The sequence below is a fragment of the Mytilus edulis genome, chromosome 2 (assembly GCF_963676685.1).
Source record: "Mytilus edulis chromosome 2, xbMytEdul2.2, whole genome shotgun sequence".
In the NCBI taxonomy this organism is placed as follows: Eukaryota; Metazoa; Mollusca; class Bivalvia; order Mytilida; family Mytilidae; genus Mytilus; species Mytilus edulis.
In genome coordinates, this window is record NC_092345.1 from 17937197 (window position 1) to 17958919 (window position 21723).

General features: G+C 32.3%; 2 protein-coding genes across 6 annotated transcripts; one reads left to right on the forward strand and one right to left on the reverse strand.

Annotated features, from left to right (window-relative positions):
• Window positions 1–1534: 1534 nt before the first annotated feature.
• On the forward strand, window positions 1535–7373 carry LOC139511611 (microfibril-associated glycoprotein 4-like). Its single transcript, XM_071298518.1, has 5 exons — window positions 1535–1851; window positions 2997–3139; window positions 5526–5622; window positions 5830–5994; window positions 7122–7373. The coding sequence occupies exons 1-5, from the start codon at window positions 1584–1586 to the stop codon at window positions 7367–7369; spliced, it is 921 nt and encodes a 306-aa protein (XP_071154619.1). The 5' UTR covers window positions 1535–1583; the 3' UTR covers window positions 7370–7373.
• Window positions 7374–9643: 2270 nt separating this feature from the next.
• LOC139511612 (uncharacterized) lies at window positions 9644–21243 on the reverse strand. Of its 5 annotated transcripts, none has more exons than XM_071298522.1 (3): window positions 20837–21243; window positions 11198–11284; window positions 9644–10680 (listed from the first exon to the last, which is right to left on the reverse strand). In XM_071298522.1, exons 2-3 carry the CDS (start codon window positions 11259–11261, stop codon window positions 9764–9766), a joined length of 981 nt encoding a protein of 326 aa, XP_071154623.1. In that variant the 5' UTR covers window positions 11262–11284; window positions 20837–21243; the 3' UTR covers window positions 9644–9763. The 5 variants fall into 5 exon arrangements, with proteins under 5 accessions (XP_071154623.1, XP_071154624.1, XP_071154622.1 ...); XM_071298523.1 differs by lacking the exon at window positions 20837–21243 and adding an exon at window positions 17635–17833; XM_071298521.1 differs by lacking the exon at window positions 20837–21243 and adding an exon at window positions 16245–16324.
• Window positions 21244–21723: the final 480 nt, after the last annotated feature.

Here is a 21723-nt window from a genome sequence, read left to right on the forward strand (position 1 = left end):
TGTTTATACTGTTCACTGTGTCTAATGTAATGCTGTCCACTGAAATGGTGTTGGTTAAAAAAATGCTATCTAAAGGTTTGTCCACTGTCCATTGTAATAGTGTCCACTGTAATATTGTTTACTATAATAATTTCCACTGTTATACTGTCCATCCTAATAGTGTCTACTATAACACTGTCCACTGTGTTTATATATAGTAATGGTGTTGGCTTAAAATGTGTTCTCTAAATGTTTTGTCCACTGTAATATTGTTTATTATAATGGTTTCCACGGTTATACTGTCCATTGTATTTGTATACTCTGTAATGATCTCTACTGTAATACTGTCCACTGTGACTATTGTAAAAATGCTGTCCACTGTTATGGTGTTTGCTAAAAAAGTGTTCACTAAAGGTTTTGTCTACTGTAATATTGTCCACTGTAATACTGTCCCTATGTCTATTTTAATGCTGTCCACTGTTAAGGTGTTTGCTAAAAAAGTGTTCTCTTAAGGTTTTGTCCACTGTAATATTGTCCACTGTAATTATCTGGTCCTGTAGCTTTATTGGTGTTTATGTTTTTTATGATTTTGTATACACCTTTTTAGGGTATGTACTAGCTTCTTTCGTTGGTATTTCTGTGTTAGTTTCTGATGTGAAAGCAGATTGAAATTGCTGGTTTAATATGTTTGCTTTTTCAGAGTGATTTGTATGGAGGGTGCCTTCACTTCTTAAAGATGCAATGCCGGTGTTTTCCTTTCTTTTGCCTTTTATATAGGAGTACAGCTTTTTAGGTTGTTTGTTGAAGCAATGCTGGTCTGGTTCCTTTATATCGATGACGAAGATCATATTTTCGATGTATGCCCAGTATTTACATGGATCATTGATTATTAGATTATTTTGGTAAAACTTGTAGTAAAACCTTTATCTTACAGACTCTCGATACAAAATCAGTGTAACAAGAGAGACCAGTGGCGGGGGTGGGGGAGATGGGAGGACTGCCTAAGGGGGTCGCTCCAGTCATGCTTCAGTGATTCCATATGTAGTCAACCATTTGTTTTCCACAAAAGGGGGGGGGGAAATAGCCTCTTAATCCTCCTCCGGTGACATTTCAGTGTTTTCAATCTTGTATTAATGACCATATATACAGAAAGTACTGTATTGTATGTGCATCTACTCTAGCTGTTCTGTCTACAATTACAGACTAAGGGAGATAACTCAATTCTATGTAATCTTTCACGATCATATTTCTAGCTATACCGAAAATTATTTACAACATGATGGCTGGATGCAGAATTTTACCTTGAAAATGATAAACTTGGTAGCTCAATCTTATTTCAAAAGAACCAATGTATTTTTTTACAAGCGTTTGATTTAATTTAATCCTAAATGTGTGTTTTTAAATTTTTCTGTAAAAAACGTAAAATGAATAAATTAAATTAGATAAAAGTGAAATTTCAATTCATATCAACCTTGACGAACACGCCCTTATGCATTGACAAACTATCGAACAAGTTCATTCAGAGATTTAAACACCCTGGTGGCTTTTCATAATAGGTAAATTCTATAGAAAATACAATCGTGATAAACGTCAATACATTATGCATGGAGGAAGATAAAAAGGAAAAAGAACACAAAATACATGTCGGGCAGGGTAACGACATGACCGGGGAGAGTAAAAAAGTTCCCACAAACATGCCGCAATCAAACAACTCTGTTCTGTTGGTGGTTATTGTAGCTTCTGCTGCAATCACTGCAGGAGTTTGGTTCCAGACTCACAAACTAGGAGTGGAAATAACAAATCTTGTTCAGATATTACAAAATGTGGAATTCAGTAGCAAACATCAACATACCCAGCAACAATCTCGCCCAGGTAAGTCAGTCATTTTAGTAAAGAAAAATCAAAGCATAGTGTTATCGTTTGAATCATTCTCAATTTTCAAAAGAAAGTGTCAAAGTTCAAATTAATGACATCCGATTGGTATTTCTTGTTAAATAGACCATATATTATTAAACGGTGATATTTGGTATTATGTGACATTCATTAAAGGAATAATTCGCGATTTTTCACTTTTCATCTTATTATGTTCATAAAACCATAAAACAGCAGCAGAGCAACACAAAACACCTAAAAGACACAACATTACAAAGAAGATTATATCAAAAAATTACAAAAATAGGGGTTCAACACATTCTATCGTAATTATGATGTTTTCTTAATATGAAGTCAGTTGTGTATGATATAGAATGCAACAATCGAAAGAAATTCAAATAAAAGCACTCTCTTAAAATAATTGCACCCGTTGTTAACTTGTTTTCATTTCTCGCTAATTTATTTCAGTGTTTTACGCTCGCAACAAATACATAAGAGCATTTTAACATCTCATTAGATTACCTAGACTCCCTCCCCAATCTACTGTACAGAGGTTTAAATCAATAATAGAGATGTTAAAATCATGCAAAGAGATTTTAAAATCACTTAAAAAGGGTTGAGAAGGCTATAAGTGTTATAGCAGTCTCAGAATAAAGGTATACATGCTTTAAACCTTTCTGCTAAGCATTCAATTAATGGGGAAATAATATGATTCTGGAAACTACTATTCTGTTCTATAATATTGTTCGGACCTCCATTTGGGTGGTTTGAAAATATAGCTTTAATGCATATAAAGAGCGCTAAGAATATTCCAATATATCTCTTTTTTAAAGTTATAAGCTCTCTCTCTTAATTGGTCTACAAAGAGATTTGCTGTGCATGAACATACGTGTTTGTGCGCTAGAATGCAGCGAGAAAAATAATAACCATTATAACCTGAAAGCATAGATAGTCAGAGAACATTATTTGCGGTTTTCCAAGGAAATCACCAATTTGTTGGAAATAAATTACATCATGTGCGATTAAATATCTCTCTTTTTTGAAAGCGCATCAACCATTTATGAAAAAGAGGTGTAATTATCTGAGTTTCTGTAGATTTGACGTTTTAATACTAAGCTAAAACATTTTTTTCATTATTTTAACAGCTGGCGAAGTGTTACCGCGAGATTGTTTTGATATTCAGATGATGGGCGAGGAGGCCTCGGGTGTTTACAAGATTTATCCGGAAGGAATAAAAGGTGGCGTAGATGTGTTTTGTGATATGGAAAATGATAGTGGTGGTTGGTTGGTAAGTATATTGCTAAATGACCAATTCGGTTTACTATGGCAATTTGTTTTGAATGTGAGCAGGGACATATATATATATATTCATTAGATATACTGTTCCCAGATGTGAGAAAGAAGTCCGAGATGAAAAGGGATAAATGTCAATGTGGTAGAACTAAAATACTAATGGACATTCGAAAAAGATTATTAGAAACTTTTAAAAGTACTTTTGCATTTAATTTGTTTTCAATATTAGTTTTATAGTATATCTGAACATCATATTCAATGAATATTACGTCATTCAAGAAAGAAACTGGCTCATTTGCCTTCTAATTTTATAGCAAGCACTACAAACTCAAGAATGCGAAGACAAATGTCTTTTGGAATTTATTAAACTAATTTTTTGACAGAATGAAATGCGTTAAAAGAAATAATAAACAGCTGCGCCACGAGCGCATGATACGCCCTTCGTCTTGTGTGTGAAATTTAATGCAATAATCATAAATAGTTTCTGCGATATGGTGCGACATGTGAAAAACTCCTTTTTCCAGTTTTTACAAAAAACTCAAGAACTCTAAAATTAAATTTTGAATCATCACCAAAAAATATACAGATCTTTAACCTAATATACATAAGAAGTGTGTAACGTTTTTAGCAATAACCATTAATGGTTTTTGAGATACAGTGCGACATGTGACCCCCAACCCCCCTTTTAAAAAAAAATCAATAACGTAAAGATGAAATTTTGAATGATCACCAAAAAGTATACAGATCTTTAGATTAATATAACTAAGAAGTGTGTAAAGTTTCAAGCAATAATCATAAATCGTTTTTGAGATACAGCGCGACATGTGAAAAAACACCTCCTGTTAAAGTTATAAAGTCCCGTAACTCAAAAAATTTAAATCTTATGTATACAGATCGTTTGAACACCATAAGAAACAACTATTTTAAGTTTCATGAAATTTGAATAAGTGGATCTCAAGTTACGGGGCGACATGTGGACGCCGGATAGACAGACAGACGGACAGAGAGACGGAAGGACACCGGACATTTGTATACCATAATACGTCCGTCAAAATTTTGACGGGCGTATAAAAATAACTAGTTTACAATGCTTATCAAGTGTCATCACTACCCTTCGATTCGAAAATTGCAAGTAGCTAAAAAATGCGTTAACAATGTTCTTCACTTTTGTTGATAATCATGAACCAGTTGCAGTGCTCTTTACCTTGACAGACAATAAGGTTATTGACTATGTAAACTTTGAATACACAAAACAACTTTTACAAGCAAGAAGTTCTCACATTACTTGACACCTATATTTAATTCTTCCATATATACAGATATACCGGCCATATATATATCTTGCTGTTCGGTTTGAGCTAAGGCTCCGTGTTGAAGACCGTACTATGACCTATAATGGTTAATCTTTACAAATTGTGACTTGAATTGAGAGTTGTCTCATTGGCAGTCATTCCACATGTTCTTATATCTAGATATCTAGTTTAGAAGCTTGGCTGTACATGTAGAAACCTTTTTATAATCGGAATATTTATCAATGTCGATCAGATGAGTCAATGTAAAAGAGAGGATGTGGTGTGATTGCCAATGAGACAATTTTCCATGAGAGACCAAATGACACAACTATAAGTAACCGTACGGCCTTAAACAATTAGCAAAGCCCATACCGTAGAGTCAGCTATATAAGTCATTTTGAACTGCTATTTTTGTTTTATAATCTTATACAGTACTGTAATACCTCTGTCACAGGTTAGGGCAGGTTTAAGACATTAAAAGCAGTTAGTTTGTGCCTGTCAGGAGTTTGAAATCCAGTGGTTGCTTTGGTTGCTGTTTGACATACACGTTTTTTGCGTTTAACATTTTTCCAAAACTCAGCTCGTAGGTTTTCGCTTTAAAATTTGTTTACCCTACATGTATTGTATGCCGAGGCCTTTTAAAGCTTCCTATACATACGGTATGTGTTTTCCTCACGATTGAAGGTTGTACGATGATATGGTCATATTTATAAATTAACTGTTTACAAAACTTTTGAATTTTTGAAATACTAAGGCTTTTCTTCCTCAGGAATAGATTACCTTACCTGCATAAGGCTAAACTTTGAGGAATTTTGGTCCTCAATGCTCTTAAACTTCGTACTTTATTTGGCCTTTTTAACTTTTTCGCGTTCGAGCGTCATTGATTGAGTCTTGTGTAGACGAAACGCGCGTCGGTGTAAATACAAATCCTGGTATCTATGATGAGTTTATTTATGTAGTTATTTTTGCGAATTTTTAAAGATGAGAATCCTGCATGTTCATAAACAGCATTTTGTGCTCTTTGCTGTCTGCATTTTAATATCTCTGATTGGTTTAAACAAGAAATACACAGATATTATTTTGTTACAGGTTTTCCAAAGAAGATTAAATGGGAATGCTGACTTTTATCGGAATTGGGAAAATTATACAGTAGGATTTGGTGATATCAAAAATGAATTTTGGTTAGGTATGTGTAATCACTATTTCTTTAACAGCTTATATACGTCACAATGATAACAGAGATATATGTCGCTGGTGATAGTAAGTCCAAGAAAATTTGTGTTTTCCTTTTATCATATATTTGGATTATACAAATTATATGTAACGATAGTATATAAGTTCAGTATTATATTATGGTTAGACAGATTAATTTTTTCATAAACTATCATTTCAGGAAATATATTACTCAATATCATAACCAATCAAGGATGGTACCAGCTACGTGTAGATATGTCTGATTTTGAGGGAGAAAGTAAATACGCCAAATACAAAATCTTTCGAGTTGGTGATATCTCCAGTAACTACCCCCTGACTGTTGTTGGATACTCGGGAGATGCAGGTAAGTCGATGAAAGTTGGAATGCGCGAAATGCTGGAAAGTGGTTGATTGTTGGTATTCTTTTGACACCGACCTTTCACCTTTTTGTGTGTGTTGGAATAGTTGTACAAATCATACAGGAACAAGCATTTTTTATTTTATTAAGCTGCTTTTCCACTTTCTTACTGAACCACTTCTTTCAACAAATTTAGAATCAAAACTGTTTTAAAAAAATGAGAACTTATATACTATCCAACACAAAAAGATGAATTGCCGGGTCCTTACTGGTTCCCACGTTAAGGATAATCTGAAAATACTGCCAAGTCATTGTCGGTTAGAATTACAAAAACGATAATTTTTTTATTGCTGATACGTCTAAGTTTGTGGATATTCTATTATTTTTAAATGGCCGCAAAGTTTTCGTTGAGTTTTCTGCAAATGCATTTTGAATCTTTGAGGGAGAGCAATCCGGAAATTATGGCATGTCTTGAAATGTTAGCAAATTTATAGTGGTGGTTCTTTTCGGAGAAAGCTACTTAGTATATAGTGGTGATATTCTTAAAGTGCTGTTTACTCGCAAGCTCATGCAATATTATATACAGCTCGGGACGATATTGTCAATATTAATCCAACAACTGGAAAGCTCGTGCAATACCATATACTGCTTCGAGCAATTTCCCTCTATATCATTGCGATAACTATCAATTATTACACAATTCAAGTACAATAAAAATAAATGACAAAAGACTTTGTCCTTTTCATTTATTTTGCATTGGTATTAATCGTATTGTAATTGCTTTCCTTATTTTAAAAGTAATCAATTACGCGCATTTCTCTGTGCCCTCTATTATATAATAGGAAATTCTATTCGTGTTATTTTAGAATGTCTTTTGTAAGTTGTTGCGTAAATGTTCCATACGGTCTTTGTTAAAAACGTAGTTTATTATAATAATTTGTGAGTAATTGTGTATTACAAATGGTGCTAATTCGATTTTGTAAATATTTGTTATATGACATGCAGCTCGGGAAAATATTGCTCAATATAAGTCCAACAACTACAAAGCTCGTGCAATATCACATACTGTTTGGGCAATTTTCCTCTATATTAATACAATAACTATCAATGATTACATATTTTGTAAATTTTAGGTAATTCTATGCAGGTTGCAAACGGGATGAAATTTTCGACGCATGATGTCGACAATGATGGAGCTCCAGGGTCATGCGCAAAGTCATTTAAAGGAGGATTTTGGTACAATAACTGTCATTATGCCAATCCGAATGGTGAATACCTAAAAGGTGAACACGAGGCTCTAGCTGTAGGCGTAAACTGGTACCACTGGAAAGGATATAAATACTCATTAAAATCTATAGAGATGAAAATAAAACCTTTATAACGCATTGTTTTCTTCCTTTATTAGTTCTACTCTACCAACCAACGGTAATCAGTATCGGTATTTTCTCGCTGGGTTAAAGACCCATTGTAGGCCTTCGGTTGTTTTTTGCTCTTTGGTCGGGTTGTCTCTTTGACACATTCCCCATTTCCATTCTCAATTTTATTAGTTTATTTAATGATTGTTTGAATTGGTTAATGATAGGTTAAAGTCCATTGGCAAATATTTCATGTATGTTCAGGATGAGAACACACCAAATTTCTTATTTGAAAGGATAAAAGAGAGAATCCGACATTTTAATTCATATACTAAAAATGCTCGAGCGTGACTTATCAAAAGAGATATGTAAACGCCATAGTATTGGACAGAGGATATGTTACTATTGAGGAATGAAGAGTTGACAATCAGAAAGTTGAAATCATCACGTTTTTCATAGATTCTGTTTTAAATGTGGTGACTGAAGTGAGAGGATATTTCTTCAATATATCTGAAAGGGGAACTAAGCCATATTTTTCTTCGAAAGGGATTGTATGAATTCTGCTTCACGCGATTAGCTTATTCTAAACAACTTAGACATAACGTTTTCTAAGTTTGACAAATTTCTCATTTGTTACTTTAGAAAGTATGACCTTAGAAATTCGAAAAACATCGAAGTTTCAGGTTTTCGCCACATGATTCTTGTTAATCTTAGCAATTTGATTTATGTCCAGTGGCAAATATGTCATGCATTTTCAGGACGAGGCCAATTAACAATGAATAGGCAATAGGCAGGTTCTACAAGTTAGCCGAACGATATGATGGTCGAGAAGTCTGGACTGCCACATGAAATGAGTGTCTTGAATAGCCTTGTAACTTGCCATCTACGGACTCACAAAGGCGCGTTGCAATGGTTCTTAAACGTACAGAGATTCTTGCAATCTGTCAAGACATGGCCATGATCTAATTTATAAAACCCGCACACTCGAACGGACGTCTCACTTTGACAATGGTTTTACTTCGGGAAGAAGGATTAAAAGTGACCATTCGGTGTGAGCCAAGGCTCCGTGTTAATGGCGGTACTTTGACCTATAATAGTTTACTTTTATAAATTGTGACTTGGATGGAGAGTTGTCTCGAGCTCATTGGCACTCATACCACATCTTCCTAGTTCTATACCTCAGCCATGCAGTCACCATTGGATGTATTTAATTAGAATTTCGGTAGAAAGTAAAGATGCCAATTACAAGTTATAAACTGTGATAATTAGTTAAACCAAATTCGCCTAAAGACGTATGCCTTGCACCTTTGTATATTCTTTAATGCAATATTGCATCCTCCATTTCATACGAATCCTTCAAACAAATTTAGTTTCATACAAACAGTTACACGAACAAATATCCTTGATATGAATAATTAATAAAAACGTTATCTGGGAATGTTTATTATTCCCAGACATTAACTAAATAATTCCGTACGAGCCTGTCCGTATCTTTGTTTTACTAGGCGCAATATTGATTTTCTAAAGCTATTAATTCAAAGCAATCACTTGATCTGTTAAAACCCTTACTGCCATGGTGCTGGTTTATTTCAGAGTAAATATAATGAACAACAAAACAAGAGCACCAATGATTGGATAAACATATAGCACACATTTTTTTTTAAACAATTACATCAGACTACAATATTGAAAATAATTAACATCGTGTCAAGAAATGGTGGAAACATCACCAATAAGTCTACAACTATAATATGGCCTTTACATTGTTAAAAACATGTCTTTGCAACCACCAAGAATCGAAAATGTTATTTTTGTGGGGAACAGCAACATTGTCATCGATGCTTCTTTCAGTTTGAACGTGGAAGATTGTTATATATACACAAAAACAGTACCAACAGACATTATTGAACCATAACATAGTATTAAAACAGTAATGATTTGGAAACTCCTTTTATAAATGACATTTTAAATTAACAGAAACCCTCTTTCACCTCAGATATTGCCAATGACAGACATTTCTGATAGGTTTGCATTGTAAATGATAGTCGAAGAAACGCTTCGATATTAAAAAAAAAATCCAGCTAAGTCTTGACGTCCCTATCAATTCCTTTTTCAATTAGGGATTGTTTCCCTAAAATGTATTGAAAACTAATCTCACAACCAGATATTAATACAATAGATGTTAAAAAACAAACAAAGAAACTACACCATTGGCAAATAGACAGGATTCTCAGTGAATATGACTACAGCAGTCATCAGAAGATATTACTGGGAAGTAAGCGGATTGTCTAGAATGCAAATGATTTTAGCATATTTTATTTCTTATTTTGATATTTTTAAACTGTGTTAAATCCTTTGTAAAACATTCAATAGTTAAAATAAAATAAAAATCAACATTAAATACTGATAAATTAAAATGATTATGCTTCTGAGACACTTCCGTTTGTATGATGTAACATATGACTAGACTCGTTTTGATTTAATAATATATCCTCCGTGGTATGTTCTTCCATTACGTTTGGTAAACTACTTTGATTGAAAACAGGTGCAAATGTTGTAGTTCCAGCTTTCCGAGTAGTTCTCCGATCTATCGATGAATCTTCCGGACTCGGATAACTGTCCGTCAGAAGATCGTCCAACGACGATACTTTTACTAGATTTACTTCTTTTGATTGTTCGCGCTGTTTTTCTCTCCGTCTTTTCTTTGCCCAGTCCGTTTGCGATTGTCTTGATTTTTGATGATTGTCTGATGGCATGAAAATTCTTTTTATCATACAAAGTATAACAAGAATAGATAAACATAAAACAACAATCACAGATATAGCAACCGGAAGTATAAATGATTGTGACCAAAAGGAATACTCAGTGTTCAAAGTTTTTATAACTAAACAGTTTTTATCGTATGTTAAATTCACTTCTCGTGGCACGCACCAACCAGCGGGATCAGTAACGGCACACAAGGTGAAAGATGTGTCCATTTGTAAACCATCTAATCCGTCGATAGGGGAGTAAATATTTGTAGCAATCGAGCATGACCGCTCAGATGAGTTTTTCCAATACTGAATAGAATATGATAAACTGTCTTGAAAAGAATCACTTGATATAACTTCTCCACTAGAAACGTTATGAAATGAAACTTTAAAGCCTATATAATGCGCTTTTATCACATCTGGAGTAAGAATGAGCTTTGCCTCACATCGAGGCCCAGTAAAATGACCATGACATATACATCTTGCCTCCGTTTCCAGTAAGTTCATACCATTTAACACAAAGGTTTCTTCCATGCAATGACTGTCGTTTTCACATTGTATATTGCTACATCGCTTTGTTACATCGTCTGAAATACATGTAATGAAGACTTTATAATCAAAGAATATTATATGGACATGCGTAAGCTATTGGCTCTTTTAATTTTCAACAATGCAATACAAATAAAACCACAAGGCCTTTCAAAGCATTGTTTGTCTGTTTATTTGTTTATTTTTGCTGTTGTTTTTGTTGTTGATTGGTGTGAACAAGTTAACAGCAGCATTTCATCTTAATCTAACTATAATTTTAAGTCACCATCAATTTTTTCTACTTTCTCAAAACCTCTCAACCAACAAATCACACTTTTTGTATACAAATCAGTAGTGTGCTTATCTATGAAATCATGTGATTTTAAACTATCATGATAATTTTTTGTATGTTAAATGTAATTGTAATATGCGCCAATAAACGGTAAACATTCATCTAAGCCTCTTCAAAATTTTCAGTGACATAATCGACCAAATACACAAAGGATAAGTATTCAACACAGATTTAAGAATTAAATTAAAAATCTAAAGTGTATTAATTTGTTTATAACAACTTACATTTTAAAACAGGAGCCGTTAATACCATTGTAATACAGGATAGAATTCTCACCAATAGATTCATAGCCACTTCTACATGGTGAATATCTGAAAAAAAGTAAAACATTATAAGTAGTGTTACCAAAATATGCATTACACAGTTAACTAATGTGTGAATATCTGAAAAAAAAGTAAAACATTGTAAGCAATGGTACCAAAATATGAATTGCGTTGACAAATGTGTGAAGTGGTAACATACTCTTTTGGGAAATGGCGTGGTTTATAACGGGCGAAATTACAGTTTAAATATACTTTCAATCTATATATAAATTAAACTATTATAGTGTTTTGGACAAACGACTTTTAAAGATTCGTGAGATTTGTTTGGTCTATTGTTCAGTACAATATTGTTAGAGATACTAGATAAAGTCGAATGTCACTGAAACACAACAAATTCATTTTTAAAATAAGGCCTTTATACATATTTAGTGTTGGAGTTATTGGGTGTGTAACAAGGGATATTCTCCCTAAAATAAAATTTAAGCTTTAGTTATTATCCGTGAGAAAAATTAGTTAAAAGCCTATAATAGAATTAAGTTTATTAAAACGTATGTTACAAAAAAGATAAATTTATAACAAAATTAAATCATGTGTAGAAAACAAAATTAAGAATCAAAGTTACATAACCTACATGTTTCCTTATCTCCATACAAAGTCCGTGTACACGGTAGAGAGATGTGACTCATGCAGGTTGTCTATGAAAATAGTGACATGTTTGTAGATAAAACAAGATTTTACCCATTAAAGTTTCACCTTGTAGTACACATGTAAATCTCTTTAAAGTGACGTTAGACAAACATAAAAGATACGTTGTTACAGTCAAACCACTCCCAGTAGCGGTTCACCTCCCTTATCTGGCCACCTTGAGTAATAGGTAAACCAGAACTCTGTGTTAAATTAAACGTGGTTTGAAGGTGAAACTTCCACAAGTACGACTCAATGTCAGTTATGATGTAGAACTGCTTTCAGTTCCAAGGTACCGTTAAATAGAACGATTCTGACATGAATAACTTATTTGTACATGTTATAAGAGTTTTAAAAAAATAACCATGCAGAAAGTGTTGTACATGTCTTTTATATACAGAAAGTCCAATGTAATCTGGCATTTTTTTCAACCAAAAATATAAATAAAAAGAGATATATAGATTTATGTCAATGAAACTGCACCCCCCCCCCCCCCAAAAAAAACAACAACCAAAAACAAACAAACAAACAAAACAAAACAAAACAAAACAAAACAAAACAATAAAAAAAAAACAAACAAACAAACAAACAAACAAACAAACAAAATAGAGAAACCCAGAAAAACAAATCACAAAATATGTTTAGGTTTTGACATATTGTCGGACTTCACCAATACACAAGTGTCTTTTATGACAAATGTCTTAAATTTTTTAAAGTGTTAAATGTGAAATGAAGCAGGACAAAGTTTAAGGTATTAGGAAAGCACTGAACCCATGAAGAGGTTGCTGACCGGGGACAGGCACATAACCTTAGACAGGATTTAGTATTCAACCGTCCTTATTTTGGAATCAAATCAGTGAAGTGATAAAAGAGGGACGAAAGATACCAAAGGGACAGTCAAACTCATAAATCGAAAATAAACTGACACCGCCATGGCTAAAAATGAAAAAGACAAACAGACAAACAATGGTACACATGTCACAATATACTTAAAATGGTATACATAAAAAAATAGAAAACCCCCGCTTAACTCGATTGAGACAGCAACATAGACGACAGAAAGTACAAGAAGAGACAATGATGATTTTCACACTCTTTTTGCTGGCGCTGTACCTCCTACGTCAAGATGAGCGCGTCAAGATGAGCACAGGAAACTAGATCTTGCACAGTGATTGACTGTTTGATGGTTTCTTAACTAACAGTGTCAAATATTTCATGCCGTGATAGTGCAATGCAAACATTTGAGTAAAAAATCAATACAGGGAAGAAGATAACAAACATTATATATATAATGTGCTCTTATTAAAAGAGACAATATATCCTTCATCGCAACCTTCAGAAAAGGACAGTCAAGACGCAACAACTTACAATTCTTATATAACTTTTGTTATCACTTACGTAAAAATAAGGAAATGCGCTATGATTGTCAATGAGACACTTCACTAGAGTGCAAATGAAGTGGATGTTAGGAATAGTAGGCCATCGTAAGGCCTTCAATAATGAGAACAAACCCACACTGTATAATCGGCTATAAAAAGGCCCCAACATGTTAAATGAAGAAAGAAACCAAATTGAGAAAACTAACGGCCTAATTTATAACAAAACATGTTTAAGAAAAACAAATATGGCATACAATAACCTACGAAAACAACTGATTAGTAAACTCTTGTCTATTAAGGCACAACAACTGAATAGTAAACTCTTGTCTATTAAGGCAAAACAACTAAATAGTAAACTCTTGTCTATTGAGGCAAAACAACTGAATAGTAAACTCTTGTCTATTATGGCAAAACAACTAAATAGTAAACTCTTGTCTATTAAGGCAAAACAACTGAATAGTAAACTCTTGTCTATTAAGGCAAAACAACTGAATAGCAAACTCTTGTCTATTAAGGCACAACAACTGAATAGTAAACTCTTGTCTTTTAAGGCAAAACAACTGAATAGTAAACTCTTGTCTATTAAGGCAAAACAACTGACTAGTAAACTCTTGTCTATTAAGTCAAAACAATTGAATAGTAAACTCTTGTCTATTAAGGCAAAACAATTGAATAGTAAACTCTTGTCTATTAAGGCAAAACAATTGAATAGTAAAATCTTGTCTATTAAGGCAAAACAACTAAATAGTAAACTTTTGTCTATTAAGGCAAAACAACTGAATAGTAAACTTTTGTCTATTAAGGCAAAACAACTGAATAGTAAACTCTTGTCTATTAAGGCAAAACAACTGAATAGTAAACTCTTGTCTATTAAGGCAAAACAATTGAATAGTAAACTCTTGTCTTTTAAGGCAAAACAACTAAATAGTAAACTTTTGTCTATTAAGGCAAAACAACTGAATAGTAAACTCTTGTCTATTAAGGCAAAACAACTGAATAGTAAACTCTTGTCTATTAAAGCAAAACAACTGAATAGTAAACTCTTGTCTATTAAAGCAAAACAACTGAATAGTAAACTCTTGTCTATTAAGGCAAAACAACTGAATAGTAAACTCTTGTCTATTAAGGCAAAACAATTGAATAGTAAACCCTTGTCTATTAAGGCAAAACATTAAAAGAATTTAAAAGACAGTTTTACATTTGTTTTATCTATTATGATGTTACCATGAACAACTCTGTAAGGGATATTTTTGTTGGAATTGAAATGATATGGCGTGAGTGATTTTCTGTGTGGTTTCTTATAACTTCATGTGTAATTAAACGAAAAACGAAAATCAACGTCTTTATATAAGATTTTTACCTACATAACAGATTAATTGAAATGCACTCGATGGGCGTTTAATCTATATTATAAAAAAATGCATAGTAATCTAATGAAATTTATAGTGCAATTAGATATACAATTGAAAGAAATAATTTCAACCAGACTAAAGTATGCTAATATAATATTGTGAAATAAAAACCTCTTAAAATTGTACCTATTGTCCAACACAATAAGAATTAGATTATCAATTGTGAAATCGTAAAAATTTCTAAACAAATAGAAAACTATATATACTCGACTAACATAGATAATAAAAAAGGTATTTCCAGTGTTTACCTTTCTACTTTGAGTTTAACCTATATTAGTTTTTGTTTTGCTGATAAATAGAAAGTTGATGCAACTAGGCGAAATATTAGAGTTTCCAGTGGCTGTCGGATAACAAATCCGGCCCTTCTGTCCTTGTCATTACTTTTCAATAAGTAGTCCCATTTAATAGACACTTGTTAGTTGTAATTTTAAATAAACAAAACCGAAACTGAATATTGACACCTGAAGATTGCGGATTAAAAGAAGTTGTCTGGGTAAATGTTAACGAATTAGCAACCATGCAATATACACATGCTAAGCTGAGTTTTGTGTATTTATTCAACAGTGTCTAGAAGTATAGTATTATTGGTCTAACATTGTGTGCTGACAAGAATTCTGCATTAAAATAGGGATAAACATTCATTAACTCGTCGGTCGAATAATTAAAAAAAAAATGTGTCATGTGCTCCTATTTTTCTATGCGTATAATGTTCAATGAAATAAAAAAAAAAAAGCTGTCCTATATACAAAACTAAAAAAAAAACCTAAATTACTTTGCAGCACTATAGGGACATTTCGAAAGGCTATTAAAGAATTAAAGAAATAAATATTGGAAATCATGCAGAAAGTATCCGACAGACGTTGAAAAACAAAAACAAACATGAAGCCAAATCCAACAAAGAAGTACTTATGCATCGTGAGGATAATATAATAAATTAACTAATTCTACATCACTTTGTATTTTGGATTTGTTATATAATATGATTGTCAAAGTAAGACGTAACAGCTCGTGCGATTCTGTCAAAAGTCACGTACTGAATATGCGACGTACTTGCGTTTGAGCGGTAAAGACTGTTTGTCAAGGTTAACTGTCTCTTAACATTCATGCATGGTTTACATTTTTAAAAGCTTCCTACATGTACCATCATTTACTTCTTTAGATGCTATGAATTCATTTGCTGGGCTCGTTTCAGGGGCAGATCCATCCATTTTCAAAAGGGTGTCCCAACCAAGAATAAAGGGGGTTCCAACCATATGTCCCCATTAAAATACATTGAAAACCCCAGACCCCTCACCTAGATCCGCCACTGCGTTTTTATCCTTTAATCAATCAATTACAGTGTGTCTATTTTTAAATTAATATCGCATTTTGATAACAATTGAAACATTTTCCAACCTACAACTTTGATGTTGTTTTACTTTTTTCAATTTAACAAACGGTATGAAGTCGCGAAAAGCAGAACTCGTTTGCTATAAAACAATACCCTTTTTTATATTTTATATTGAAACCGTATTTTTAAAAGTCATTACATACCTTATAATACTGAACTTGTACTCGTTTTATTTCCTTGAATACAACATTTCACACTAAAGAAATCGACCTATTTGCATTTGTCTAATTTCCATGTATTGACATATTATATAATTGATCAGTTTATATTAATATAATATTTTAACAGCTGGTAGATTTGTTTTAGTGATTTTTAGGAAGAAGTATAGAATAACGCTGGAGGGAAGACGGAAAAATCGAATTTTAACAATAAAAATATGCATGTTTTAACTTTATTATTGATTGTGTTGATATGATATAATATGAACACACTTAAAAGTGATTTCAGATAAGGTATGTTTCAGTCATAAAAATATTTCCTTTTGTTTGTGAATTTCTGCTACCAAGAATTGAAACTATTGTAAATCGTTATTTAGAATTCCAGCTTAAAGCTCAATGTTCAAGTTGCAGAGTCATTAACTGTAAACAAGACTTAGAGACCAGTTATTTATATGGGACTCTTCGGGGTAGATATACAAATTTATATGAGACTCTTTAGGGAAGAAATATAACATGTAAGACGGAAATATGTACACGAAACATATAAATTATCACTTATCTGTGGGCCAAATCATATTATGATGTAACAAGTGGCATTAATTAACAGTCGTTAATAACGTGACAGTTTAATTGTTTTGCCATATGTTGCATTTCTTTCTGTCTGTAAAATCATAAAATCATGCTAGTTTCGGTAACTGCTATAACTGAAGCTAAAATAAAAAATGTTATTGATACGATTTTCTCGCTGTGTTGAAGATCTTTTGGTGGCCTTCGGCTGTGTTCTGCTCTTTGGTCGGGTTGTTGTCTCTTTGACACATTCCCCATTTCCATTCTCAATTTTACAATGTTAAAATACTTTTCAATTACAAACTTCAAAAATTCGCGTGAATGTGAATTCAAATAAGTTGATTTGTTGACTTGCAAGTCATTTAAACATCATTGATATTTTTAGCCTATTCTTACAAAAAAGATTAAAAACTGACCGCTAATAACGAAATATTGTTTCACAAATCCGTTTGTATAAAACTTTAAAATAATTCGTAGCTAATGCCCATTTAAAACAAAATTAAAATACGTGTTAATTTTACAGGTATTCGTCATATATTTGCTTCATGTATACATTACAGATACGATATTTAAAGTGCACGTAAAATTAAAACACGAATTTCGAATTACCTTCATGTTAATCATAGGCTAAAAATGTTTTTGGGAAAAACGTTTTCCATCCTATTTTCTCCATAATATAGACTAACCACAACCCAATGACTAAGTATAAGACTACCAGGTAGTAAATTTTGAATTAAACATTAAACAAAATGTGCGTCTTTTCACACCAAATACTGACAACAGATGACATACAATACATTTCACATACCTGATTCACACGGCTTTTATTCACACCGATTATTAAAAGGCGAATTAATAGCAATAATCCTCAAAACTTTAACAAGAACCGACAGCAGAATAATCATACATTTTGAATTCTTTAAATGCAAATAGATTATTGACTATGAGGTATTTAAAAAGCTCCTTTTACATATTGTACACAACTTAAGACAATAAAAGTGGACCATTCTAGCGCTCTACTCAAATACCACGCCTTTACTGTAGATTATAGATATGATAAATTGCATTGTTCAAAAATATTTCAAGTCTTACATTATGCCCTATAGGTATTTTCATGTATGAATATTGGAACGTTCCTGTGACATATATTTTGTCTAGCTGGCGATGGCCGGTCAAGATTAAAACATCCCTGCCAAGTTTTAAGTCGACGATTATTTAGTATTGTTAAGTAAATTATTTGTCTACATTTTAATCTTATAAATGTCATATTTTGAATAGACAGAGTAACTTTGACAACTAACCAACACTTGGAATACTTATATTTGACATTTAGGTTAATGCAACTGTTGACCGAAGAAAGTGACCATTAAAAAGGGCTGTAGACTGACTTTTTTCGACAACACCAATTCATTATTTTTTTTTATTTAGACCATTAAAATGACTATGTTCAAAATTGGGCGACTGGACAATTATATTTGTATAGTTCATTTATGTTTGATTTTTTTTTTTAAAGACAACCGATATATATGATGGATGAGGATATAATTGACAATAACTCTAAAATGTGAACAATCTTTTTTTTTTTTTTTGGGGGGGGGGGGGGGTAGACTTCTTAGACAGACAATAACCACTTTATCATTAATACGAACTGTTACTTTTCCTTCTACACATATGAATGATATAAGGAGTGAAAACACGCTGTGTTTCTCTTAGCGTACACAAATGACCGAACTGCTGTTGGGTTTTCTGTTAAAGTTGTGTGCTACTGACAAATTTTTAAATCTTATCCAATGATAGTCGGTCACAGAAGGGTTCTTCCATCCATAAGATAAGAAAGTTACAAAAAAAAAAAAATACCAATAACTTAAATATTTGTCTAGATCATATCTGTAATATGAGTGTCATTTCACAATAAATTATTCATTCTTTTCAAATTAGTTTCCCTGAGGACATGTGTATATCAATACATCTTTTTCTTATACATAACATTGTGTCACATATGATTATCACCTTGTATTTCCTTGTTCCAGTCTTAAAACGTAGTTGACACTTTCCCACCAAAACGAATTGTAACCTAAATATGCTGATGGCTTTCATTGAATGTATTACGACATCTAAATTATAACCGAAATATGCTTTTGGCTTTCATTCAAATGTATTACGACATCTAAATTGTAACCCAAATATGCTGATGGCTTTTATTGAATATATTAAGACATCTATTAACACAAGCATTTGTCTCAGAAAAAAATCCTATAAACCTTAAAATACTAGTATAACATTTATATTAAGGTATATATATAAAAAAAAATCTGAGAAAAAGTGCCTATGATCTAGAACTTCTGGCTGCACAACAACTTTTTAAAAACTTATCCCTAGATTTGGTAAATGAACTTATCATAGATATCAGGCTTAATTTTGGACATCCGATGCGCGTTCGTCTACAAAAGACTCATCAGCGACGCTCGAATAAAAAAAAGTTAAAAGAGGCAAAACAAAGTACAAAGTCGGACGTACCAGTCGAAGTTAATGTAAAAAAAAAAACTAACGTACGCACGGAATCATATAATATGGTTTTAATATTTGAGAGTGTTTCTGCATTGTCTTGCAAAATATCGGTTACTAAATCTGCAAATATACTGAGTTCTACAATAAAATAACACTTTATAGTGTTATTCGTGTTGGTTAATGGTAGATGGTAAATGGTAGTGATAGTTACTCATGAGTTAGACCACGTTATATCACTATAGATTTTAAAACTTGATGTCAATATAAATTTTACTGCTTTGCTATAAAATTGAGACCATTTTGTATTTTGTTTAGTAATTTAAAACCTAACGAACCATGAAAGACTTTCGAAGCTACTATAAAGTTAGATCTGAATCAACGAAAGGAAATGAACTCATCAGAAATTGTAGTGGTATTTCAGTTGATATGTCTGTTGATAATTCTGTCTATCCTGTTTTGATATTTTTTTATTTAAAACAATTTTTTTTAACTCTTCTTTGTTCGAAATTAAAAATAAAAAGGTCAACGTTACAATACCAATTTTCGTCAATACACATTCATTTCAATTTTGAATAGCCTTCAAGTTATACATACACGAAAATCTTTAAGAATGTTTGATAAAATCCAGTGTTCTCTGTAAGATTGTTGTCGGAACAGTGTCTATATATTTCTTGTTTTTTTTTTTTTTAGGTGTTATTATAGAATTGTCCGTTTCTGGGAAAAAGAGCCATTAGTGGCCACAGTTTATTATATGGCAAAACATCGGATAGCTAGGCCACTCAATTTATCATTTGTGTTTTATAGCAAATAGCAAAATTTTGTCGAACAGTTTAATAATCACATTGCAAGTTCAATCCGGTTCCAGTTTTGAGTTACTTATCTAAATTAAGAGGACCGTTGGTCTTGCTCGTCTAAACAGAAACATTGTTGAAACCGAACAGTAGTTTTAAAGCACATAAGGATTGAACTCTTAATATCTTTTGACCGTTGAAAAACGTTCGCAGCTTTAAATCGGTTAACAAAAGTGATTAAAGAAATCAGCAATTGTGTGGTCGTTTTTAAGTTGATATATCAGTTAGTATTGTCTAATCGTATATATATATATTTAGTGTTTTCTCTCTGGTCAAATCGGGATCTAAGAAATATTTGCTTTTTGGAATTAGTTTAGAGATTAGCTCAATTCCTATTTCCCATTTTTTTTAAAGTTTACAATAGATATTTTTGGAGTTCAAAAAGTTTAATAGACAATGTCTTTAATTCCCAGTTTTAAGAGAGCTCACGAGTAGACACTCCAAGTATTACCTATATACATATATATGTAGTACTGCCATTAATTTACACTGTAAAATGGGTCTGATCAACGTGTACACAAAATGTACGATAACCAAATTGTAATAAAATTCTAAGCTAGTTGAGTCTTTGTTTGTTTTATTTATGTTTTATTTACTCAATTTTACACTATGTAAAAATTAAACGAAAAGATGAAATAGATAAGTACTTACCAAAATCTTACACAGGAGAGACAATTTCTAGACGAACTTCCCGTCAAAACATTTAATTTCCTCGGGATGGTCTTCAAATGCGTGTTAAATTATATTTCTATCTTTATTGAACTACCGTTCTATCAAACAAACTACAAAACCGCAATAATTTATCAAGTAAGTGGTTAATAAAATCTTCTTTTTAAAATTTATGTGTATTTGTACCTGTGTATATACAGGTAAAATGTACAATTTATTGGCCTCGTTGACCTTTGGCGTCATTCCGTAGGTATTTAAACTCTACAGCATTGTACTCTAGCTGTGTCTTATGTCATAGTTATGTAAAAAATATTATTAAAGTAACAGGAATAACGAAATAGGAAATAACTAATGGAGAATTCACAGCATGCTGTCAGAGTACTCGGTGCGAAGTGTCATCATTTTGATAGATAAATAGGACAAATTTCGGTCGGGATCTATACGGAAATGATACATGTAGTTCAAATTTTAAATATGAATTATGATTAAAAAGCCAACCGATATCAATCACAACGGCCACCACTGACTGTTATTGTAATTTTCTATCTTCTATTTACCTAATTTTTTTCTCAGAAACCACTGAACTTTATTTGGCCGAACTTTACTTGAACCATAGATATAATAGCCATCACATCTATGGTTGAACTAAAATATAGGAGGTCGAATGAATGACCAATCCAGCCAACTGTGGACCAAGCCGACTTAAAAATCTCGTAAAAAGCAGAACAAAGGAAATATTGGAAACATTGGTAGCTTAATCGGTACTCATAATATACCTCACCAAGTTCAAGTGATATTTAAATTTATATTTTTTTTTCATATTTTTGTGTCAATTCAGTGAATTGTATAATTTAAAAGAAGCTCAAAAT

Bases quoted from the DNA above. Each gene is read 5' to 3' on its own strand.
- LOC139511612 (XM_071298519.1), bottom strand. From the start codon at position 11,922: ATGAGTCACATCTCTCTACCGTGTACACGGACTTTGTATGGAGATAAG. The intron at 11,285-11,867 runs GTAGGTTATGTA...ACTTTTTTTCAG, and splicing joins GTATGGAGATAAGGAAACAT to ATATTCACCATGTAGAAGTG. The intron at 10,681-11,197 runs GTAAGTTGTTAT...CATGTATTTCAG, and splicing joins AACGGCTCCTGTTTTAAAAT to ACGATGTAACAAAGCGATGT.
- LOC139511611 (XM_071298518.1), top strand. From the start codon at position 1,584: ATGGAGGAAGATAAAAAGGAAAAAGAACACAAAATACATGTCGGGCAG. The intron at 1,852-2,996 runs GTAAGTCAGTCA...TTATTTTAACAG, and splicing joins CCAGCAACAATCTCGCCCAG to CTGGCGAAGTGTTACCGCGA. The intron at 5,623-5,829 runs GTATGTGTAATC...CTATCATTTCAG, and splicing joins CAAAAATGAATTTTGGTTAG to GAAATATATTACTCAATATC.